The following is a 26,542-nucleotide window of genomic DNA, read 5'->3' as shown; positions in this document are numbered from 1 at the left end:
CGTAATTGCTCTGGGCAGATGCTTCCAATGAGCAGCCAATTCAGATACACAGATGGTGAAATGACGGACACCATTCCGTCTGCTCTAAGAATGAAATCAGCAACACTACCTCAGAGTCCCACAGCTACTGCCTATATGCCCATCAGCTCTAGTTGCTACAGCTGCTAAGTTAATAATGAGCATCAAAACCGATACAGGGATTGGCAAACACAGGGTTGTCGTAGCAAGATTGAATATTGTAATCCCCAAATCCTTCAAAAAGAAACAAAAAATACATGTATTGAAAAAAGCAGATAAAAATTCACTTGACGCCTTTCTGAGAGACAATCTCCACTCATTCCAAATTAATAATATAAGTGTAGACCAGATGCGACTTGAATTCAAAGAAATAATATTGGCAGCAATTGAGAGATTTATACCAAATAAATTAACAAACGACAGAGCTGATCCTCCTTGGTACACAAAACAGGCTAGAACATTGTTGCAGAAACAACAAAACAAACATGCCAAATTTAAACAGATGCAAAATCCTCAAGGCTGGTGATCTTTTACAGAAGCTAGAAATTTAGTGCGGACTTCAATGCGAGATGCTTATAACAGTTTACACAACAAAACTTTGTCTCGAAACCTGGCAGAAAATCCAAAGAGATTCTGGTTGTATGTGAAGTATGTTAGTGGCAAGAAAAAGTCAGTGCCTTCTCTGCGTGATAGCAATGGAGATACTATCAAAGACAGTGCTACCAAAGTAGAGTTACTAAACGCAGCCTTTCGAAATGCCTTCACAAAAGACGATGAAGTAAATATTCCAGAATTTGAATCGAGAACAGCTGCCAATATGAAGAAGTAAATATCCTCGGAGTAGTGAAGCAACTTAAATCACTTAATAAAAGCAAGTCTTCTGGTCCAGACTGTATAAAAATTAGGCTCCTTTCGGAGTATGCTGATGCATTAGCTCCAGACTTAACAATCATATACAACCGTTTGCTCCATGAAAGATCTGTACCAATATTCAAGGAAGGTAGTAGGAGTAAACCACTTAATTACAGGCCCATATCATTAACGTCGATATGCAGCAGGATTTTGGAACATATATTGTGTTCGAACATTATGAATTACCTCGAAGAAAACTGTCTATTGACACACAGTCAACATGGGGTTTAGAAAACATCGTTCTTGTGAAAACCAACTAGCTCTTTATTCACATGAAGTGAAGTGTTGAGTGCTATTGATAAGGGATTTCAGATCAATTCCGTATTTCTGGATTTCTGGAAGGCTTTTGACTCTGTATCTCACAAGCGGCTTGTAGTAAAATTGCGTGCTTATGGAATATCGTCTCTGTTATGTGACTGGATTTGTGATTTCCTGTCAGAGAGGTCACAGTTCGTAGTAATTGACAGAAAGTCATAGAGTAAAACAGAAGTGATTTCTGGCATTCCCCAAGGTAGTGTTATAGGCCCTTTGCTTTTCCTTATCTATATAAACGATTTGGGAGACAATCTGAGCAGCCATCTTAGGTTGTTCACAGATGATGACATTGTCATTTATCGACTAATAAAGTCATCAGAAGATCAAAACAAATTGCAAAACAATTTAGAAAAGGTGTCTGAATGGTGTGAAAATTGGCAGTTGACCCTAAATAACGAAAAGTGTGAGGTCATCCGCATGTGTGCTAAAAGGAATCCGTTAAACTTTGGCTACACAATAAATCAGTCTAATCTAAAGGCCATAAATTCAGCTAAATACCTAGGTATTACAATTACAAACAACTTAAATTGGAAGGAACACATAGAAAATGTTGTGGGGAAGGCTAACCAAAGACTGTAACAGATCTGCTGAGGGGACTGCCTACACTAGTCTTGTCCGTCCTCTTTTAGAATACTGTTGCACGGTGTGGGATCCTTACCAGATAGGACTGACCGAGTACATTGAAAAAGTTCAAAGAAAGCCAGCACATTTTGTGTTATCACGAAATATGGGAGAGAGCGTCACAGAAATGATACAGGATTTGGGATGGACATCATTAAAAGAAAGGCATTTTTCGCTGCGGCGGAATCTTCTCGTGAAATTCTAATCACCAACTTTCTCCTCCAAATGCGAAAATACTTTGTTGACGTTGACCTACATAGGGAGAAATGATCACCACAATAAAATAAGGGAAATCAGAGCTCGTACAGAAAGATATAGGTGTTTGTTCTTTCTGTGCACTATACGAGATTGGAATAATAGATAATTGTGAAGGTGGTTTGATGAACCCTCTGCCAGACACTTAAATGTGATTTGCAGAGTATCCATGTAGATGTAGATGTAGATGTAGAACCTTGGCTCTCCCAGTTGCTAGCCTGCAGCACCTCATGGTCAGACTGTCCTCAACTTCTCTACAGCACTCTCCTACCTATCTCGTCTCTCCCAGAGCACGTTGCTACTGAGTTTAGTTCACATTTCCCCTTCAACCCTGCTGGCTTTTACCGTGACGTAATGTTAAGAGCTGCTTGCTCCTTATTGGCTGTAAATGTGCACTATTCTTCAGTGGTTCTTCAGAGGCTGGGTGGAGGGGGTAGACACGCCTCCAATATGGTCACACACTGTGTCCTGAGCCCTGTATTGGTTTCTCGTGATGTACGAGGGGCGTTTGAAAAGTCTGTGCAAAAGTAGAAACTACTTACATGTTTAGGGTAAACCTTTTTTATTTTTCGACATAGTCTCCTTTTAGACTTATATACTTCGCCTAGTGCTGTTCTGATTTGTTGATCCCTTCCAAATAATAGGAATTGTCCAAGTCTGCAAAATAGCTATTAGTTGCTGCAATCACCACCTTGTTTGAATAAAATCTGTGTCCCACCAGCCATTTCTTCAAATTGGGGAACAAATAGGAGTCCGAGGGACCCAAGTCTGGAGAATGGGGCAGTTGTGAAACAAGTTGGAATCCTATTTCCATTAATTTTGTGACCACAACTGCTGAGGTGTGTGCTGGTGCATTGTTGTGATGGAAAAGGACTTTTTTGCGGTCCAATCGCCAGTGTTTTTCGAGCAGCTCTGTTTTCAAACGGTCCAGTAACGATGAATAATATTCACCTGTAATAGTTTTACCCGTTTCCAGATAGTCGATGAGGATTATCCCTTGTGAATCCCAAAAGACAGTTGCTATAACCTTTCCAGCTGGAGGAATGGTCTTCACCTTTTTTGGTGCAGATTCTCCCTTAGTAACCCATTGTTTAGATTTTTCTTTGGTGTGAGGAGTATAGTAATGTATCCATGTTTCATCCACAGTGACGAAACAACACTTAAAGTCCTGCAGATTCTTCCTGAACAGCTGCAAACCATCCTTGCAACACTTCACACGACTGCGTTTTTGGTCAAGCGTGAGCAGTTGCGGAACCCATCTTGCGGATAGCTTTCTCATGTCCAAATGTTTATTCTAAATATTATGTACCCATTCATTCGAGATGCCCACAGCACTAGCAATCTTGCACACCTTAACTCTTCTGTCATCCGTCACCATATCATGGATTTTATCAATGATTTCTGGAGTCGTAACCTCCACAGGGCATCCAGAACGTTCAGCATCACTTGTGCCCATATGGCCACTCTGAAAATTTTGAAACCACTTATAAACTGTTCTAATCGAAGGTGTAGAGTCACCATAATGTTTATCAAGCTTCTCTTTAGTCTCCTGAGGCGTTTTACCTTTCATAAAGTAATGTTTAATCACCACACGAAATTCTTTTTCGTCCATTTTTTGACAATCATTCGACTTCCTTGATTGACGTGAATGCTAAACACAAAGATATAGACCAATATGGCTGAAACTTGGTGTGTGTTCTTTCCAGAGATGCTACTAACTAAACATGACCTCGATACGCACCAGTGGTGCCATCTCTCGGACTTTGCAAATGCCCCTCATAGTGCTGTCCCCACCAGAAGGCCCTCTCTCTTTTTCCTTCTTGTCCCACGCACTCTCTCTCTCTAACCAGAAGTGCTGTTTGTGTATTAACTTTAATTCCAAACCTTATCAAGGACCCCATTGTCAGAAGTACACAGAGCCCTCTTTGTGCCTTTATAGCTTATTGCTTTTAGCTTGTTATCAAATCCAGTTGTCTGTCATCTGGGGGCAGCTAGCCATGCTGCTTCCAGGTCTGTGGCTCCTCTCACCACGCCTAAATACCATACTATTGCCTCTTTCATTGTTAACAGTTTCCCATTTTGTTATTAACAATGCAATTCAGGCTGGGCTTTCCTCATTGATGTAATTCTGTGTAGCTAGTCTTCTTGTGGTAATGGTAGGTGTGGAAGCACCAGTTGGTTGCAGAGGGTGTGTGTCCAGCTACATAACATGTCCCGGGGCCTCCAGCTGCAACTCTATCACCTTTCACCCCTCTCTTACTTCTACTGGCTTTTGTCTTGGGGGGAGAGGGGGGGGGGGGGGACTGATGACCTCAGATGTTAAGTCCGATAGTGCTCAGAGAGATTTGAACTATTTGTATCTCTTGGTTTTCTTGATTCTCAGGTACTGTCTAGTCCATTGGGATTTGTCTTTTATGTATTTCGTCTCCGGGGACTATTATCAGCTTGACAAACAAAGGATTAAGGGAGTGATGACCTTGTATTTTGGTCCGTTTAACCCAGTCAGACACAGTCACTCCATCCATCCAGTTTTATGTTTTTGGATGACCTTTCTTTTTGTAAGGTGATTATATAATTGTGTTCCACTATAATCAATTTTCTGAGAGGCAGACATCATTCTTCTCAAGCTAAAGCGCACACACACACACACACACACACACACACACACACACACACACACACACACACACACACACATGATACATCACGATTCATTCTGATTGGCAGCTGGTTAGGTGTCATACTGACATTAAATGCTGTGCAGTGGTAGCAGCATAGTTAATATATGATAGGGCTGCTTTCACATGTGGCCTGGCCTCTGAAGGGGTAGTATAAACCTGTGACGTAACTGGAGTAGGAAGTGCTGTGTGGGCAGACCGGGCAGGTCTTATACCTGGATCTTAGGGGTGTGATACATTTGGCAAGGGGCTGTGAGTGGAAGTGGCCTAGGGATGACTAGGAGGTTGAGCAGGTGACAGAACAACACCATAGGGGAGTTGGGAAGGATCTTGGGTTGGATGTCATTCATATCGTGGCAGAATTGTAGATAATCAAAACTCTGATGAAGGATGTGGCTCAGTTGGTCCAGTCCTCGGTAATATTGGGTGATGAGTGGGGCACTCTTTTATGGCTGATTCTTGGGGGTGGTGGGAGTATTAGGGGCATATGAGGATATGTCATAGGTATTCTGCTTATAGACTAGGTTTGGGGGTGGGGGAGCGTTTGTGCCTGTCTGTGAAAGCCCTGGGCAAGGGAGTTCCTGTCACTGCAGATAAGCCATGCATGGGTGGCCAGACTGAATGGACGGATTGCTTGTGCACCTGCCCCCCTCCCCACACCCCCCACATTTCTAGCCAGCAAACTAACTGCTTCTCTCTGAGCCACTAGCTACTCACCTCAACCCCTCTTCCTGCCTCCCACCTCTCTGTCCCTCTACCCATCCCACTCCAGGCCACATGCTGAACTGCAACACTAGCATTGTGCATCCAGCCAGCACCATGTAGGGGCACAGGCATATGCAATGCATCCGTGTGTGTGTGTGTGTGTGTGTGTGTGTGTGTGTGTGTGTGTGTGTTTTCTAATATAGCTCGAGATAGGATGCATTCCGAAAGCTAGCAAATTTTCGTTCTTTTTTGTGTGTGCGTTTTAATGCTTCTGCTTTCCAGTGAGTGGTCTCCTTTACTCCTAAAGTGTTTACATTTCCCAGAATATTCTTGCATAGTCGATTGCAGGCTGGAAATGTGCATATTATGCCTGTTGTAGTGTTTTTATGTTATAGCTCATAACCATTACTCTTAGCACATACCAGATAGCTTATAATTTTGCTCTGAGAGCTTAAACATGTATGTTCCAATTTAGATCACTTAAAAACCTCATCATTGACCAGTTTAAAATTTGGTAGTTTGTTTTCAAAGAGTGGTTATTTTGTTGCCTTCTGTGGCATGTGTGAAAGCTCATGGCTATAGCTTTTTAAAGTATGTACGTATTTTTCAGATGAGTTTGTCAGCTCCATAAGTGATACATCTGCTGACACCTGATGAACTTCTTTCTCTAATCCACTGATTAAAATGCTGGTGCCTTCTGCAAACAGTTTTCTCAGAACACCTATGTGGAAGGGAAAGGGAATCAAACCTATTGTGGATTCTTGCAATACATAATGTTTGTTTATTGTTTTTTCTAACAAGTATGTTGTTATATGAAATTAGCAAGATGTGGTGCCCGAACACAGGAGACATTTACGTAAATGGACATAGGAAGAGCGTACAGGAAGCATGAACGTGGAGTCTGTGTAATGCTATTAGCGAAACTAGTAAGATGTCTCAGAAGTTTCATACCTCTATCAGCCTGTATAATGTTGCAATTGAGTGGTAGCCCTAGTGGTATAAGTATAATACAAGTGTATACCCCTACAATGGACAAGGAAAATGAAGAGATAAGAATTTTATGATAACATAAATGGAATATGATTTGACAGTTGTGATGGGAAGTTTAATCTGAAAGTAGGGGAAGGTATAAGATCAGACATGGTAGGACCATTTGGACTAGGAGAGAGGAATTTTAGAGGTGATGATCTCGAAAATTTTGCGGTGTCAATTTGTCTAGTGATCCTGAACACCTGGTTTAGACTTCCACCTAGAAGATTGTATACAGGGAAGTCCTCAATTGACGGACCTGGGAAATGTGTGAGAAACCACATTGATTTCATACTAGTAAATGAATGTTTCAGGAACAGTTGCACATCAGTAAAAACATACCAGGGAGCAGATGTAAACTGTGACCCACTGACTGTAGGAGTTAATAAAGTTAGAATGAAGAGAGTGAAGAGAAAGATAAAGCAGATCTACAATTTGAGAAAAAATGAAAGTTCTGATAGAAAAGCATAATATACAAACAGAACTCAACTTGGCAATTAACACAGAAGACATCACAAGAAACAATGTCCATTTAGAATTGAACAGAATTCAGAATGTTGTACAGCAAATAAAAGTAAAGTACACAAAACCTAAGAGAAAGGACAGGTAGTCATGGATGCTGAATCTGGTAGAGGAAAAAAGATTAAAAAGGGAAACCCAATGGAATACAGGAAGATAAACATGGGCATCAGAAGAAAAATAAGGGATGCAAAGGAAAAAGTGGAGCAAAGTGAGGAAATCAAGTTTTATCAAAGTAAATGTGATAGTTTCAATGTACACAAGACAGTCAAAGACATAAGAGGGAAATACAGGAAGAGCATCAGTGGAAAATTAGTGGATGAAGCAAGGAACTTGATGATGGGATTAGAAGACAAGAAAAAGTCATGGAAAAATATATAGAAAATTTATTTCATGACACTATATGTACTTTTAATCAAAGTAAAAATGAAATAAGGGGTGCAGATATACTAGAAGTAGAGGTTCAAACAGCCATCAGTCAGATGGAGAACAGAAAGGCTGAGAGACCAGGTAAAATAGAAACAGAGTTCTTAAAATTGATGGATGAAGATTGTGTAGAATGGTTAACCCAAATTTTCAATTGAATTTATGTATATGGAAAAATTCTATCAAAGTAGCTGAAATTAGAGTTCATTACCCTGGCAAAAAAGCCAAATGCAAAACAATGCAGAGATTATTGTACAATAAGCTTAATGAGCCATATGGTGAAATTGTTTTTGAGCATGATGCACAGAAGAATATGGGGAACAGATGACCCCTAATCAGTTTGGGTTGTTAATGCTGTGGGTACAAGAGAAGCCTTGTTCATTTTACAAGTATTGTTTGAGAGATGTAAACAAAAATGTATTTGCTTACCTAATAGATTACCAAAAGGCTTGTGATAGAGTAAAATATGACAAATTAACGGAGATTTTGAGCAATATTGGAATGGAGGAAAGAGATCTGTGAATCATCAAGAATCTATACTGGAATCAAACAGCATTATGGACTTGAAACAAAAACCACATGGACAAAACTCATGGTCATAAGGAAAATATTACAGGAGGAAACTTAGTCATAAACCGCAGAACTAGAAAGAATAAAACAATATACATATCTTGGAACCATAATAAATGAAAATTGAGGTAACTCATAAGAAATCAAGATTCACATTGAGAAATCAAGAAGTGTGCTTCAGGAAAGGAGTGCTGTCTTCAAAAGCTGTCTCCTAACTGTAGGAACAAAAATCAGGCTTTTGCACTGCTGTGTATATTCAGTCCTCCTGTATGGAGTAGAGACATAGACCTCAAATAAAAACACTGGGAAGAAGCTGGAGACCTTTGAATTGTGGCTTTATAGGTGGATCCTGAAAATACCTTGGACCCAGAGAGAGACAAATGTGGAAGTTTTGTGAAGAATGATCACAACACCTAAATTAATCAAGATAGTGAAATGCCGAAAGTTGCAATATCTAGGACATATCATGTGTAATATAAATAGATATGATTTGCTACAAAAATACTAAAGGGAAAATCAACAGCAAAAGAGGTCCTGGAGGAAGATGAATATCTTGGTTTGACAACTGTAGATTCTAGTTCAATATGTCTTCAACAGAACCATTCCGTGTTGCTACCAACAAGAGAAGAATAGTCATCATGATCACCAGCATGCATAGGCACCGAAAGAAGCTATTGTTCTTATGGTACTTCCTGTGGTTGTGCCTTTTTAAGACTAACTTCTTATTGCCAGTTAGTAAGATTTGATCAAATCTAGTACCTCTAATTCCCTATCTTTCCAGGTTATTTACTAGAGTTGCTTGCTCTACAATATAAAACACTTTTTATGTACATGTAATTTTATGTTCATAATTGTATGTTAAACTGTTTAAGTTATAAACTTCTTATATAGTCACTCTACTCCACATTTATTCATTTTATTTTAGCCATCTCAGTGCATGCTGAAAGATGCATCATTTAATACATCCATTTACCACCACTCCCTTTCCATTTCCATCCTAATTGTGTATGAGAAAAGCAATTGTAGGAAGCTTCTGCATAAATGCGGGATGTAATTACACATAGACTGTATGCAACAGCACACAAATCAATCCGGTCGCAACAGAGGTGCCGACTGGTATTCTAACTGCAAGTAATCTGTTGTTGTTCTGGGTAAATTCGTGCCCCCCCCCCCCCCCCCCCACACACACACACCCACTATAAAAAAAGAGAGAGAGAGAGAGAGAGAGAGAGAGAGAGAGAGAGACAATGGGGAACCAGGAGAGCTTCTGTAAAGTTTGGAAGGTGGGAGACGAGATACTGGCAGAAGTAAAGCTGTGAGTACCGGGCGTGAGTCGTGCTTCGGTAGCTCAGTTGGTAGAGCACTTGCCCGCGAAAGGCAAAGGTCCCGAGTTCGAGTCTCGGTCGGGCACACAGTTTTAATCTGCCAGGAAGTTTCATATCAGCGCACACTCCGCTGCAGAGTGAAAATCTCATTCTTTTCAATTAAATGTTTATCAAACCTGGATTCAGTTACAAGTGATGCAGTCTAGAAAATTTAAAGAGAATTTGAAAACATTATTATTTACGTTGATTAGTTACCTAATTAATATTAATATTACTACTGACTGATAGCAAGCAAATAAAAAGAAATAAGTCTATAATTTGAGATAATCGTCCAAAGAGTTATATCATGAGCATGTGCTTAATGACATAGAAAGAGATACAAATTATAGACTCATCATGGCAATGAATGATTTGTAAAGAAACAATAATGATTTTGATAGAATAATTAGCTATTTGTCTTGGACATTGATATTGTGCTGAGCAAACAATTGCAGTAAAAAATTTGTAATTAATTAAGGACTACATAATGTTCCATTAATGATACTGGAATTACTACATTCAGGCCATAGCACATTTACACCTTAATGGTTTTTGTTCCTGATAATGCAATCATATATTGTTAAGCTCTCAGGATTTCAAATGTTGTCCTTTGCAATCACCAACAATCAGTGTTTCCTTCTCATCCCATCCAGTAAGTCTCCCCTCGTGCGAGGGTCTGGGCAACTTTTCTGAACACTCCCTACTTTCCTAAACCTCACTAGTCATTTTCCTTCAGCTCTCTTCCTTCCTCTTCAACCCTTCTGCCTGAAGAAGGAACAGCTAGCTTCAAAGGAATGCAAATTTCAATATGTTGATTAGAGTGTTCTCTTGCTGCCACTTGGCGAGTAGATCTTTTGTCTGTTCATTTTCAAAAATTGATTATTTTCATTGATAATGTAATCAGTTTCAGTTGAAATGCAATTTACAAAATCACAATACAAGACACAAAAATAATTTTCATGTTGATTTTGCTGACTAATCTGGGATTCAGAGTTGAGTTACAGACTCTGATGTAGTTCTGTTCAACAAACACTATAACATAAAGCAAGACATTATGAATCCCTCATATCAACATCTCCATTTCCCCTCTATCCAACATCTGGTCAGGTTGGGATATCAATGATCCATCGCCACTTTACTCGGTCTTTCCACCATTCTTCTTCCACAATTTGGTTCCATAGTAGGTTTCTCCTCCTTAAACTCATCTTTCTCGGTCTTCCTCTTGACCTCTTGCCCTCAATCTTGAACTCCATCATTCTTCTTGGTATTCTTCCCTCTCCCATCCTCTTCACATGCCCAAACCATTTTAATCTATTCTTTTCAATTTTCTCAGTCAACTTCTCCACCCCAATTTCTATCCTAACATCTTCATTTTTCACTCTGTCTCTTCTCGTCTTCCCTAGCATACTTCTCAGAAACTTCATTTCACTGGATTTTATTGTACTCTCCTCTCTTCTAGTCATAGTCCAAGTCTCTGAGCTGTAAATTAGTATGGCTGTGAAGTAATGTCTTGTTTAGCACCAGTTTGCACCTCTTGGTACTTCCCTTCCCCATACCAAGCCCCTCACACACTGGTAAAATGTACTACTCTGTTGTATTCTTTTGCTAATTTCTGTCTCCAGACAAGCTTTCGCCATTAATACACTTGCCAAATATTTAAAGTTGTCCACTATTGCAATATCCTGTCCCTTAATATGAATTAGTTCTTGCCCTCTCTATCCCCTCTGGTTACCACCATGGTCTTGCTTTTCTCCACACTAAATTTCATTCCATATTTCTCGACCTTATCATTTAGGATGTCTCTTTGTTTTTGTACCTCCTTACTGCTTGTTCCCCACACCACAATATCATCCACAAATAGTAACAGCTTCATCTCCCTTCCTCTATGGGCTTCTTTCGGCTCTTTGACTATTTCAGCCATCACCATTATAAATAGTTGTGGTGATATCACACTTAACATTCTTAAACCATTCAGTTCTTCCAACTGGTATCTGTACACAGCTAGAGCTTTTTTCATACATTGCCTGGATGACTTCAAGTGTTTGCTTTCCGACTCCCTTTCTCTTCAAGGTTACCCATACCTTTACCCTGGGAACACTGTCATGTGCTTTCACTAGGTCGATAAATGTCATCACCAGATCTTTCTCATACTCCCAATGTCTATCCATCAACTGTCTCATACTAAAGATTGGGTCCACTGATGATCTACCATGACAAAAGCCATACTACTCCTCTTCTAACTGCCCTTCCACTTTTTCTCTCTCTCTTCTTTCCAGTATCCTCTCCATTATTTTTGCTACTTGGGATTTGAGGGTGATCCCTCAATAGTTGTCATATACTTTCCTGTCACCCTTCTTGAAAACTGGGATTATTATTCCCTTTCCCCATTCTTCAGGTACAAATTTTTGGTTCCAAATGCATCTTATTAGTCTACATAGCCACTGTAGCCCAACTGGTCCAGATGCCTTTATCATCTCCACAGTAATTTCATCTATCCCAGGTGCCTTTTCCATTTTCATTTTTCTCCACTTCTAACATCATTATATCCTCCTCTTCTTCCAGACCCGTGCTCCCCTCCCGTACTTCTATTCCCTTTCCAGTGCCGTTCTTCACGTTTAGCAATTTATCAAAGTACTCGTTCCATCTTTTCCTTATCTCCTCTGGTTGCATTAATAGCTCTCCACTATCCCCTTTCACTAGCTTTGTGTATACTTTTTCTTTCCTCATACTCTTTGTAATTCCATATATCATCCTCTTACCACTAGTAACATCTTTTTCCAACTCTCGGGTGAATTTCTCCCAGCTTTTCCTCTTTTCTTCTACTAACATTTTCTTATACTTATTTTTACTATCCTGTTATTTTCTTTTACTTTCAGCTGTTCGGTCCCTGTTCCATTCATGCCAGGCTTTCTTCTTTTCTTTTACTGCCTCTTTCACCCTCTCATTTCACTATGGTGTCTCCTTTTCCTTTACCCTTCCGGACACTCTGCCACAGGTCTTCTCAGCAGAGCTTACAAACACTTCTTTGAACTTACCCCATTCCTCTACCATATTGCCATACTCGGTCTTAGGGATTTTACACTTAAGAAACTCCTTAAACTTTTCTTGTACCATGCCATCCTTTAGTTTCCACACTTTTATTTTCCTTTCCCTTTCTTCCTTTATGTCTTTCAATTCATCAAATCTCATGTTTGCCACCACCATTCAATGGTCTCCTGGGAGTGCAGTTACATCCGTCAACTGTCTCCGATTTTTCTTTTCCACCAGAAAGTAATCAATGACCGTCTTTGTCCGTCTATCACCCCATCCATATCGCGTTATCTTTTGGCTATTCTTTTTACAGAACCACGTGTTGCCCACAATCAGCTTGTTCCTTTCACAGAAGTCAACCAGCTTCTCTCCTTCCTGATTTTTCCTCCCATATCCATATGGGCCAATTATCTCCCCCTTCCCTAGCCTTTCTTTGCCTACCTGCGCATTCAGGTCACCCATTACTATTGCTTCGACATCTGTAATATTACTCTCTAATACTTCTAGAAAATCCTCTATGTTCTCTTCTTTATTTCCTGTTTGTGGTGCATATACATGGGTGAAGTCCTTCACTACATTCCTTTTCCTCATCCTCATCCTCATCACCCTATCACTTGTGTATTCTACTGCTTCCACATATTCCTCTAGGTTTGGTTTTACTATGATACCTACTCCATTTTTGGCTTCCTGTCCACCACTCCAATAGAGTGTGTAGTGAAATATTACTGTATCTCATTGCCCTGTCAGAACCCCTCGGAGAGCATTAAAGATAAACCCCAGTCCTAATTGTCCAATTGTAAAGTGACCCATTTCCAAATTACATACAAAAAATGGCCACTCTTTCAGTATACATATAATTCGAAAACGATGCTTTGCTGATTAACATTGTTCTTATGTGAGAAACATAATATAAATGTGAAATTAATACTGTAACTAATCGAACGAAATGTAGCACATGGTCAGGATGTACCAGTAAACCTATCAGTATAAAATTACTACAGCAAATTAAATAGAACATGTAAATAAAGCACGTTAATTGAATCTCCGATATATGGTAGCACTCAAATTCAGGCACTAGTTGATTTGTTATAAACAAATTTAGAAATTAATTGTTACGTGTAACATAATTAGTCAGAAAATGTTATATTAACTCGTAACTAAGTTGAAAATAGGTTCACCTTGTTCAGCACTGAGATTGTAAATTTTTAGCAATGTGTATCTCGTATTCGGTTTAACTTTTAATTGTGATTTTACATAAAATTGTAATTTTCATTGTAGGTAATTGTTAACAAAAGTATAAATAGAGGTCACGCAGGCGCCTTGGGGCACTCGTTTTTGGCTAGGGTTGCGAGCAAATGTATTGTAGGCTCACTCGTTTGTTGATTGATGTGAATTCTGTGTCATTTGATGTCAACTTTGGGTACATGTGATGTAACCGGTGCAGTTCACCAGGCTCGGACACCAGAGTCCTGGAAATATATTGGTGATAAAACTGCACTGTACTTTGGAATTTATTTGGGAGTCTTCCGCAATCCTTTTCATAGGCTGCACAGCAACGAGACGAATCCAGGAATTTTACAACACCCCGAGAACTAAACAACTCTCACTGTTGGTAGAATTGACGTGAAAACAACAGCACATCGACTGGGCATTTCACTCAAAAGTCAAAACATTTGCAACGCGGAGGTGGGAAAATATAAACATCTCTGTAGCCTGTCCTCATTTTCCTCCTTCCTCTTCCCTTCCATCTACCTTCACTAAGTCCCATCAGTTCTATGTTCTCCTTTTCCATGAAGGCTATCAACTCTTCCGCCTTCCCAGTAAGTTCATCACATTAATTGTGTTGGTGCCTAGTCGCCCACTTCTCACAGTTCCCCCAGCACCCCAAGAACTGCGTGTCACCTCCAGGGAATGCCGTAGCCTTTTCCGGGGCTGGTTCTGGAGTACCATTTCATATATAGGCCATTATTACAATGGGGTCGCCACTCCCAAAGGCATTTTAGAGCTGCTGCCAGCATAAGTTTAGGCCGCTCCTAATATGGAGAAAAGACGCTGTTTGTAGCCGCCCCTCTGGAGTACAGACACTATGGGAAGTAAGGTTCGAAGACAGTTCTTCCGCTTTTCCACCACTGGGTCGTGTCAAATCCTCTTCCGCTTTTCCAACTCTGGGACATGTAAAATCCTCTTCCGCTTTTCCACCACTGGGATGTGTAAAATCCTCTTCCGCTTTCCAACCGTTGTCTGTCTTCACCTGTTACCATGTCGAGGGGCCCTTACAGGGTACTACCATCCGGAGCCAGATGGGCCCAGGTTTTTTAACAAGGTTGTTACTCCTCCTCCTCCTCCTCCTCCTCCTCCTCCTCCTCCCTCCTCACCAATTGCAAGGTGAGGCCCTGGGCTTGGGACCAGCACTGACGGGCAAAATGAAATTAAAAATGCACTTCATTAGTCACTTCTGCAAACTATCTGAGAATCTAGTTTCAAAGACTGAAAATTCCATAGCTGTATGGCAGTAGCAGAGTTCATTAGAAGACTGCACGACAAAGCAATAGCATATTGAAACAGGCCTCTGAGGTCACTGTTGTAAGCAACTATTTTCTTTAAAAAATACCGGTATAAACAAATAAACATAAAGCTATCAGTAAAATATAAACAACAGATATTAAATATAACTGAGAAAGCATCAGCATTTTTCAAAGTAGTAGATTTTCTTCTAATTTACGAGATTGAATTTGGCTGATGTAATCACAAATATACTTAAGTATTGTAATTATAGTTTATTGTTGATACAATGTACAGATTAATTTTCTGAGCATTGATTTACCATTATATGAACCACATCCCAGACACTTCTCCTAGTTAACGGGATCTGAAGAGCATGACGAATAAATAAATGAATGATCATATGTGGAATGAGTCAAGGTATACATTAGCTGTCTGGTACCAGTTTTGTACATTACACACACAACTAACTGCTATTTACTGTTTGCGCCGAAAAAGACAAAATCTTTGTAAGAATATTTGCAAGAAAACTTTGGAAATAGCTGCTCTTTTCCACATTTATTTTGAGCTCTTACTGTTTGTCTCCTACTTCTAGCTTAATTATGGCTTATGCATGACCACATTGATATAAATATTAGTCATGAACAGACTGTAAGAATAGAGGGATGTTTACAGTGGACATTCATACTTGTTGTGCAGCAACAGGAGAATCTTTAAGTCTTGATAATCAAACAATATGCAAAGAGTGCTGTAAATAAAATATTTTTAAGTTTTCTTTTGATATGTGTATGTTCTCATTTTGTCAATTTTTATCAAATGGGAACTCCAGAAAGCAGTTCCTGTCTTTAAAATGGTTTTGCAAAACACAGTTAATCTTCAGGTGATTTTTTTTTTATTAACAACAAATGGTATTAAAGAATAAATCTACTGGAAAATGTGTTTAAGAACTCCATGATCTTTGATGATGCCTGTACAAGATCTACAATTTACTTTACTCAAGATTCGTACTTGTCAAATAAATTGAATAAATAAATTATTTACTATAGCCTCACTGCCCCGGAAGATAATACTTTAAGGTAGCAGAGGGTGAATGTATGCAAAGTAAGCAAATACCCAGTTCTTTATGTCAGCATAATCGGAAGGACTGTGAAGTTCAACAATTTCTGATCTGTGGTTTCTGTTGCAACATGTTAAGCAGTTAATCACTGTGTAATTTTACACACATATTTTATGTAGACTATTAATGTCTGTTTCTAGTATGAGCAGAATATTTTTATTTGTCTGAACTTTCATAATGTATGTGTTCATCTTATAATTTATACTGTAATTGGATAGGTTAAAAATCTACTCACCAAGTGGTGACAGTAGAAAACGTGTATGACAGTTAAAGAAATGTGCTAGATTTTGGAGCCACTGGCTCCTTTTTCTGGCAGAGGGTTGAAGAGGATGGTAGAATGAAGGAAAAGGACTGGAGAGGTTTAGGAAACGGGGAAGAGTTTAGAAAAGGCATCCAGGAGACTTTCTGGATGACATGAGAAGTCCATAAGTCCTGTCCCGTAAGTCTCCCCGACTCGGAGTTCTAGATGACTTTCCCGAACTCTCCTCATTTCCTATAGTTTATCAGTCCTTTTGCTTGACCCCTCTTCCTTCCCCTTCATCCCTTCTGCCAGAAGAAGGAGCCACTGTTCCAAAGTCTTGCACATTTCTTTCACCTTCATATATGTTTCCTCCTGCTGCTGCTTGGTGAGTGGATTTTTTTATTTATCCAATTATGTTATGTTTTCAAAAATTATTTTCATTGTTATATTGTATACTGAATGAGATTTTCACTCGGCAGCGGAGTGTGCGCTGATATGAAACTTCCTGCCAGATTAAAACTGTGTGCCCGACCGAGACTCGAACTCGGGACCTTTGCCTTTCGCGGGCAAGTGCTCTACCAACTGAGCTACCGAAGCATGACGCACACCCGGTACTCACAGCTTTACCTCTGCCAGTAGCTCATCTCCAACCTTCCAAACTTTACAGAAGCTCTCCTGCGAACCAGGAGAGCTTCTGTAAAGTTTGGAAGGTAGGAGACGAGGTACTGGCAGAGGTAAAGCTGTGAGTACCGGGTGTGTGTCGTGCTTCGGTAGCTCAGTTGGTAGAGCACTTGCCCGCGAAAGGCAAAGGTCCCGAGTTCGAGTCTCGGTCGGGCACACAGTTTTAATCTGCCAGGAAGTTTCATATTGTATACTGGTTCTTATTAGCTTTTTTTTCTTTTCTGTTACAGAAGTAAGACTGCGATGGCCAAAGCAAATTCATCAAAGACCAAAAATAAGACCCCCACAATGTTCGGGGAGAGGAATAAAAGAGAAAGTGAGGTAATATACTTCAAAGAATATACTCTCCTTCTGTCCATTTTTGCATATGATCGAAGCTAATAACATTCCTTAGCAGTCTGTACGTAAACACTTTCACAGCCTTGCTCTTATGTTATCATTAGAACAGCTCTTAAAAGAAATTGTAAAGATAGTGGAAAAAATGTAGTATCAGTGTAGTAGCAAAATTTGACTGTTGTTGAGCATGTTACATTTGGAGTTTAAGTGCTTTTCAAGTGTAGCTTTTGCTTTCTCTATTTCTCACAGCATACGATTGGAAATACTGTTCTTGTAATACTATTCATAAAAATATAAAATTTTGTCATGGTTTTCCTATGTAACTCTTAACATAATATTGCTTTTTAATAGAAGTACTTAAATATAAGTGACAAATTTTAAATGAAAGTTATAAGCAAGATAAAAATATTTAAATCAATACTTGTGAATTACACTAATCATGACAGCAATCATGACCACAGTGTTGAAGAGGTGAGTACAGTATAATTACATATTTAATAGCTCCACTGTGCTATAGACAATTTTTACCCCAAAATCTCGCTTCACCTGGTTATATCTTCATTGGTTCTAAATGATTTATCTTCAATTGTGGTACTTTCAGTTTATCAAATAAATGGGTAATTTTTTACCCTGAATTCTCTCTATAAAATGTAAATTCTTAAATTATGAATTACAATCTGTTTTGCAGAACAACATTGCAGATAAATGTTTCTAAAGAGGTCAGGCATGTTACCTCTGTTCTTTAATGAGATATTGAACAAAACAACTTAACTTTACAGAAAATGCCCTACCTGAAATGTTGACTTTAGCTGTGATATGACAAAAGTAGCAGATGCATGGTTGTTTCTGTTTCTGATATTCTCCAAAAGTATAATAAATATCTATAAAGAATGTGATTCACCATATAGGGAAGATGTTGTGTCCCAGACAGATACTTTCTTTGAAAGTAGACCACACACTCACATTCACACAAACACAACTCACACATGCATAACCACTGTTTCTGGTCACTGAGGCTGGACTATGAGAAACTGTGCATGGTGGGAGAAGCAATCTGGGTTGTGGGTGTGAGGAGGAGGCTGGGGTGGGATATAAGGATAGTGATGCGAGGCAGTAAAGTGTTGGTTGTGGAAGCATGCAGGGACATGGTACGGGCAAGGTGGGGCAGCTAGGTGCAGTCCCCAGGTGGAGGAAGGGGCAGGGGGGGGGGGGACTGTGGGTGCATTGGTGAAATAGAAGGCTGTGTAGTGTTGCAGTGGAGGGAAGGAGATAAGAGGCTAATGAAGGTTGAGACCAGGGGGATTATGAGGAAATAGGATATACTGCAGGGAGAGTTCCCACCTGTGCAGTTCAAGAGAGCTGGTGTTGGTAGGAAGAATCCAGGTAGCAGAGGCTGCAAAGCAGTCATTGAAGTGAAGAACATTGTGTTGAGAGATATAGTCAGCGACTGCGTAGTCCAGCTTTGTGTTCGTCACAGTTCGTTGGTGGCTATACACGCAGACAGACAGCTTATTGGTCATCTTGGCCACCTTAGCTTATAGACCATTTGACTGCTTCCACAGGTAGCCCTGCCTTTGATGGGGTAGGTGATGCTTGTCACCAGACTGGAGTGGGTTATGGTGGGAGGATGTATGGGACAGGTCTTGCATCTAGGTCTGTTACAGGGATATGAGCTGTGAGGGTGAGGCGAGGGGTTGGGAATAGGAGTAGAGTAGAGATGGAAGAGGATATTGCATGGGTTCTGTGGGCAGTGGATACCACTGTGAGAAGAGGGGTAGGGTGGTGAGTAGGATGTTCCTCATTTCGAGGCATGAAAGAGAGGTAATTGAAATCCTGTTGGAGAATGTGATTCGGTTGCTCCAGTCCTGGATGATACTGAGTCATGAGGGGAATGCTCCTTTGTGGCCGGATGGTGGGGACTCTGGGAGATGGTGGGTGACTGGACAAATAAGGCACGGGAGATCTGTTTCCTTACAAGGTTGGTCTGCAAAGGCCTCGGTGAGACCCCTGATACATTTGGAAAGGGCCTGCCTATCACTACAGATGTGACAACTGCAGGTGGCTGAGATTTATGGAAGGACAGCCACTTAATTGTTAATAGGTCCTTTATACAGGATCATACATGGTTGGTTTCATGATGATTTAATCACATCCTCAGGTGTATACATCTATAAAAAACATAATGAGAATTAGAAAGTATAATAATGGTTAAAATAAGGCAATTAAACCAGAAAGATAGGGGAAAAAATATTCAGGTAACTAATTTAACATTGGGTCATTAAAGATACTCAGTCTCCCAACATTTGGATGGTGTCTGCATTGTCAGAATCACTTAAATTGGATGGCTACAAAATGAAACGTCTAAAATTCCAATGGTTAACAGCTGCAGGATGTGTCAGGAGCACTGGGAGCTGCAGGTATGGACCTAGAAAGGTGTTAAAGTAAGACCTCAGAACAAAACTATATACAGAATTTAATCTGCATTTGGACAGGAAATTAAAGACTCACTGGTGATGAAAATTCAACACATGACCATAAAAGCCTCATGTTGGAGACATGATTATGACTGAAGTAGGAAGGCCAGGCAACCAAACAGCCCTGTTGACTTAGTGTTATTGAAACTGCTGGCGCGCGTTGCGTCCGAGAGAAGTGGCCAACAAGAAGTATGGAAATATGCTGCTAGAGGGTGCCAAGATGGAGACAGAAGAAACCGGATTACGTATCAATTGAAGGCTGGGAACTGTTACAAAATAAAGAGGAGAAAGATAATGAGTAATATAACTAATACATGGAGGGGAATTGCAGGGTGTGCAGTATGCTGCTAAATAGAATTAAAAATTCCTTGATAAAACATTAATAATATAAAAAGATTATAAGTGACCTATAGAAATTGTAACAAACTCAATAGGGGAACAATTAACTGGGTAACACAAATACATACATATATGGGCTGACAAAGGAATCTCAGACTGCAAAGACCAGTATGAAAAAAGAAAAAGTTAAACGGTACATGAAGAAAGAGCTTACGGTGGGAAATTAAGGGAGAGGGGAGGGCATAGGCTGTTGAAATTTGAGAGGATGCCATAATGTCCAAGTTTCGACTGGCCATTCAGGGTGTAGTCAGGAAATGGAGGGAGTGCAAAATGTGGACCTACTCCAGAACAGAGGAAACCACTCAGCCTGCAAGATCCAGGCAGTTGCTGAGGGTGGGATTATTGGTAGTTGGGAGCTCCAATGTTAGGCTCGTTACGGGGACCCTTAGGGACTTGGCTGTCAAGAAGGGTAAGAAATCTAATGTGCACTCCGTGTGCATACCGGGTGGGGTCATTCCAGATGTGGAAAGGGTCCTCCCGGATGCCATGAAGAGCACAGGGTGCAGCCAACTGCAGGTGGTGGCTCAAGTTGGTACCAATGATGTATGTCACTTTGGATCAGAAGAGATTCTCGCTGGTTTCGAGTGGCTAAGAGAAGTGGTAAAGGCTGCCAGTCTTGCTTGCAAGATGAAAGCAGAGCTACCATTTGCAGCATAGTCAACAGGACCGATTGCGGACCTCTGGTACAGTGCCAAGTGGAGGGTCTGAATCAGAGGCTCAGACAGTTCTGTGACCGTGTAGGCTGCAGATTCCTCGACTTGTGCCAAAGGATGGTTGGGTTTCGGGCTCCACTGAATAGGTCCAGCGTCCACTGTAAGCAGGAGGCGGCTACATGGGTAGCAGGGACTGTGTTATGTGGACTGGGCGGTTTTTTAGGTTAGAGGGTCTTGGGAAAACACAAGAAGGGCTTCAGTCACAAAGGATCTGGCTGAGCACAGGAAGAACGTAGATACAGGAAGCATTGGTATAACAGCTGTAAATTGTCGTAGCTGAGTTGGAAAAGTACCAGAGTTCCAAGCGCTAATAGAAAGCACTGTTGCTCCAATCGTTATAGGCACTGACAGCTGGCTAAAGCCGGATATAAGCTCAGCCAGAATTTTTGCGAAGAACCTAACAGTGTTCCGAAAGGATAGGCTAAACATGGTTGGTGGTGGCATGTTTGTTGCTGTCAGAAGTAGTTTAACTTGTCGCAAAATTGAAGTAGATACTTCCTGTGAGTTAGTATGGGCAGAGGTCATTGTTGGCTACCGGAATAAAATAATAATTGGATCCTTTTACCGACCTTGCTATTCAGATGATACAGTTGTTGAAAGGTTCAAAGGAAACTTGAGTTTGATTTCAAACACGTACCCGACTCTCACGATAATAGTTGGTGCTGACTTTAATTTACCCTCGATATGTTGGCGAAAATACATGTTTAATTCCGGAGGTACGCATAAAATATCATCCGAAATTGTGCTAAACGCATTCTCTGAAAATTCTTTCGAGCAGTTAGTTCATGAACCCACGCAAATAGTAAACGGTTGTGAAAACACACTTGACCTCTTACCAACAAATAATCCTGAGTTAATAATAAGCATCAAAACCGATTCAGGGATTAGTGAATACAGAGCTGTCGTAGTGAGATTGAATAATGTAATCCCCAAATCCTCGGAAAATAAGCGAAAAATATACCTATTCAAAAAAGCAGATAAAAATTCACTTGACACCTTTCTGAGAGACAATCCCACTCACTCCAAATCAATAACATAAGTGTAGACCAGATGTGGCTTAAATTCAAAGAAATAGTTTTGGCAGCAATTGAGAGATTTATACCAAATAAATTAACAAACGACGGAGCTGATCCTCCTTGGTACACAAAACGGGTTAGAACATTGTTGCAGAAACAATGAAACAAACATGCCAAATTTAAACAGATGCGAAATCCGCTACATTGGTGATCTTTTACAGAAGCTCGAAATGTAGCGTGGACTTCAGTGCGAGATGCCTATAACAGTTTCCACAACGAAACTTTGTCTGGAAACCTGGCAGAAAATCCAAAGAGATTCTGGTTGTATGTGAAGTATGTTAGCGGCAAGAAACAATCAATGCCTTCTCTGCATGATAGCAATGGAGATACTATCAAAGACAGTGCTGCCAAAGCAGAGTTACTAAACACAACCTTCCGAAATGCCTTCACAAAAGAAGACGAAATAAATATTCCAGAATTCGAATCGATAACAGCTGCCAACATGAGTAACATAGAAGTAAATATCCTCTGAGTAGTGAAGCAACTTAAATCACTTAATAAAAGCAAGTCTTCTGGTCCAGACTGTGTACCTATTAGGTTCCTTTTGGAGTATGATTCTGTATTTCTGGATTTCCGGAAGGCTTTTGACACTGTACCATGCAAGCGGCCCGTAGTGAAACTGCGTGCTTATGGAATATTGTCTCAGTTATGTGACTGGATCTGTGATTTCCTGGCAGAGAGGTCACAGTTCATAGTAATTGACAGAAAGTCATGGAGTAAAACAGAAGTGATTTCTGGTGTTCCCCAAGGTAGTGTTATAGGCCCTTTGCTGTTCCTTATCTATATAAACGATTTCGGAGACAATCTGGGCAACTGTCTTCGGTTGTTTGCAGATGACGCTGTTGTTTATCGACTAATAAAGTCATCAGAAGATCAAAACAAACTGCAAAATGATTTAGAAGAAATATCGAAATGGTACAAAAAGTGGCAGGTGACTCTAAATAACGAAAAGTGTGAGGTCATCCACATGAGTGCTAATAGGAACCCGTTAAACTTCGGTTACACATTATATCAGTCTAATCTAAAAGCTGTAAATTCAACTAAATACCTAGGTATTACAATTACGAACAAATTAAATTGGAAGGAACACATAGAAAATGTTGGGGCGAAGGCTAACCAAAGACTGCGTTTTATTGGCAGGACACTTAGAAAATGTAACAGATCTACTAAGGGGATTGCCTACACTACGCTTGTCCGTCCTCTTTTAGAATACTGCTGCATGGTGTGGGATCCTTACCATATAGGACTGACGGAGTACATTGAAAAAGTTCAAAGGAAGCCAGCATGTTTTGTATTATTGCGAAATATGGGAGAGAGTATCACAGAAATGATACAGGATTTGGGCTGGACACCATTAGAAGGAAGGCGTTTTTTGTTGCGACAGAATTTTCTCACGAAATTCCAATCACCAACTTTCTCCTCCGAATGCGAAAATATTTCTTTGACACCGACTTACATAGGGAGGAACGATCACCACAATAAAATAAGGGAAATCAGAGCTCGTACAGAAAGATATAGGTGTTCATTCTTTCCGCACGGTATGTGAGGCTGGAATAATAGAGAATTGTGAAGGTGGTTCGAGGAACCCTGTGCCAGGCACTTAAAAATGTGATTTGCAGAGTATGCATGTAGATGTAGATGTAGATAAAGAATATTGCCTTTGTTACCATTACATAAGATCCTTAAATTAGCGGTCAGATTGGAAATAAAAGAATTTGAAGCCATTTTGACTATTTTTTGACCATGACGGTCTCGAGAGATATGTAAAGGTTTTTGTAAATTACTGCTGCCAGTCACAAACTTTGTCAACGATCGTATTACTTATTTATTTAGCGACATGTTTCGAGGGTTATACCTCATCTTCAGGCTAAATGGCATTACCGAAACAACTTTACAATAAGGTCATACTGATGTTACATAGTTTTTTCGACCACAGCATTTACGAAAAGACTATGTAACATCGGAATTACCTTATTGTAAAGTTGTTTTTGTAATGCCATTTAGCCTGAAGATGAGGTATAACCCTCGAAACATGTTGCTAAATAAATAAGTAATACAATAGTTGACAAAGTTTGTGACTGGCAGCGGTAATTAGAAAAAGAAACCTTTACAGATTGGAAGTAGTATGTCCAGTATCATGTAGGTGAGTGGTAAGCACAGATTGAGAACCCTTGTGGCCTAGGTGTTTCTTAAACTCAATTCAGAAACTACTTCCTGTTTACCTATTGTAGGGGTCTGGACAGTTATTACAAAAAATGGGTAGGTACCTGTAGAATCAAACTTATTGAATCTGAAGTGCTCGTTATGAGAGAATTTGAAACCAATACCCCTGGGAATAAAGAAAGGCTGGGGAAATGCCTTTTGCTTTTAACTGCTTACCTGTTTCTTCGGAAATATTCCAATAATGGGTTTTCCTATGGAAAGATATTTGTTTGTTTGTCTTTTACTGTTGTGAGAGTAATTTGCCGCTGGGGAGGAGAAAGAATGGTTTGAGTTTCTTTTGGATGCCCTTGTTGATGTGAATAATGAAATCAGACTTGTGTCCATTAATGTTAGCAGTGTACTTAATAGTGATGAGTTCTCAGTTACAGGTTTCACCTGAGAGAGGAACAGTGTGCAGTATATAAAGGAGGGACATGAAAGCAGTCTTTTTACACCTGAGAGGATGGCTGGGACTTTGATGGGTCACCATGTCCATGGCAGATGATTTTCTGTAAATTTCAAATTTAGTCTTTAGTCTCTCATGGTAATCAACAGATTTGGATAGGTGTGTGAACTGCGAGGACTGTGTCAAATTGTAAACTGAATGCTAGTATGTAACTTACTTAGCTTGTTGATGATCTCACAATCCTCATTTGGACCAGTGTAAAGTAGCTGCTTATTGTCAACATATTGGTACCAGGCCAGTGTTTTATTTGAAATTGATGTAAATTGGTTGACTAGATTGTTCTCCAAATTGCTAATGAAGATGTTAACAAGACAGAAGGACACAGGAGAGCCCATAGCTGGCCCTTGTTTTTGTAGGAAAAAATGATCACCAAACAGAAAATAATTGAATTTAAGGACCAGCTCTAGTAATTGAATGACTTCATTAATCTCCATAGCAGGACAGCCACTAATGGAGAGGAAATTATTATAATGATATTACAGACCTGGTCAACTGTTATTGACATGTACATATTTTTGATGTCCAAAAATACCATGATAGTGCCCAGGGGAATAGTTAATTGTGAAACATTACTGATTAGCTGCTCTCTGTTATGGATAATAAGTCAAACTGGATGTTTGAAATGCTAATTTGAATTATTTAAAAGTTTCTCAGCTTGGAAACCTACCCCTTTGCTAGATTACCAACTGGGCTTATAGGCAAATGGTCCTTACGGAGCTTGACTGTGGCCCAAATTTTGTTGCGAAGGGGCACATAGGAAATAAATTTCTTCCACTGGGTCAGGAAAGAATTTTGAGGCTTCAAAAAACTTTTTTAAAGTCACCAAGAATTTTGCAGTAGAATCGAAATGGCATTTATCAGTTTGGCTTTCAGTGAAAAACTGTGAACTTTATTTACGTACTCTTTAAAAACAACTGCTGTACTCCCATTATTGGTCCATACAGGTGGAATGTTGCGAGGTTATGGAGTGTAACTGATTCCGAGAAGTGACACAATGAGTGTTATAGAACAATGCCTTATTTAGTAATATAGTTTCATTTTGATCAAAATAAATTTCTGTCAAATTACAGACTCTTATGTAAACTTGAAGTCACATTTACTTACTGTTGAGTACTGGAATAGAGGAATTTTTCACATGATTTGCTAATCTTCTTCTGGCGAGTAAGGATAATTCTTTTTCTAAATGGGCACAAATATTCTTCCTTGTGCTCATGGATCCAACTTTATTGTTGACTATCAAACCATTTTGAAAACAGCTCCAAATGTTGTCATTATTCCAGCCTGGTTTTTCCATTGTTTGATTAAACCATTTAGAAAGTTTGAGGTGGGCCAATTGGATTTGCATTTTGAGATTGTCCTGTCTTACATTTAGGGACATAATTCCCTGCCCCCCCCCCCCCCCCCTGGGATATAGAAAGAACTTGAACAACTATGTTTCACATAGTTTGGAATTAGCTTACTGGTAATACAGATCTTATTGAACTTAAAGTTAGCAGTAGTTTTAACAATATGTTTGTTTGAGATTTTAAAACTTATAAAAAGCCTATTTAACCACACAAGACATGTTAAATCATAGGATTTTATGATTTGTGCATGCAGAGTGTAGATACATAATACAAATATTTTAAAACGTTTTAAAGCCATTAAAATCTTCTAACTTCTGGTAGTGCAGTAACTGTTAATAGTTCCTTTGTTACAGGATCATACACAACCAGTTTCATGATGGTTTAATTGCATCCTGAGGTGCATTGCATTGCTTTACATCTCAAATGTTCCCCTATACATGCAGTACTTTGTTCTGAAGCGGATAGCCCCATTTACCTCTTACAAACTAATTATTTGTGCTGACAGCTTTCATATTGCTGAGATCTCTCCCCCCCTCTCAGTGTTTAT

The 26,542-nt window shown here is 39.7% G+C and overlaps 1 protein-coding gene across 2 annotated transcripts in view; it reads left to right on the top strand.

Moving 5' to 3' along the window:
* Positions 1-26,542, top strand: part of LOC126416705 (F-box only protein 22-like) — a 231,723-nt gene that overhangs the window by 73,317 nt on the left and 131,864 nt on the right. For both annotated transcript variants that reach the window (XM_050084518.1, XM_050084517.1), the window contains exon 3: positions 17,214-17,304. In XM_050084518.1, the coding sequence (XP_049940475.1) occupies positions 17,214-17,304 (91 nt within the window). The remainder of the gene's footprint in view (positions 1-17,213; positions 17,305-26,542) is intronic.

Source organism: Schistocerca serialis, chromosome 8 (genome assembly GCF_023864345.2).
Source record: "Schistocerca serialis cubense isolate TAMUIC-IGC-003099 chromosome 8, iqSchSeri2.2, whole genome shotgun sequence".
NCBI lineage: Eukaryota > Metazoa > Arthropoda > Insecta > Orthoptera > Acrididae > Schistocerca > Schistocerca serialis.
The sequence above is the reverse complement of the archived record's forward strand: the minus strand, read 5'-3'. Positions and strand labels throughout refer to the sequence as shown.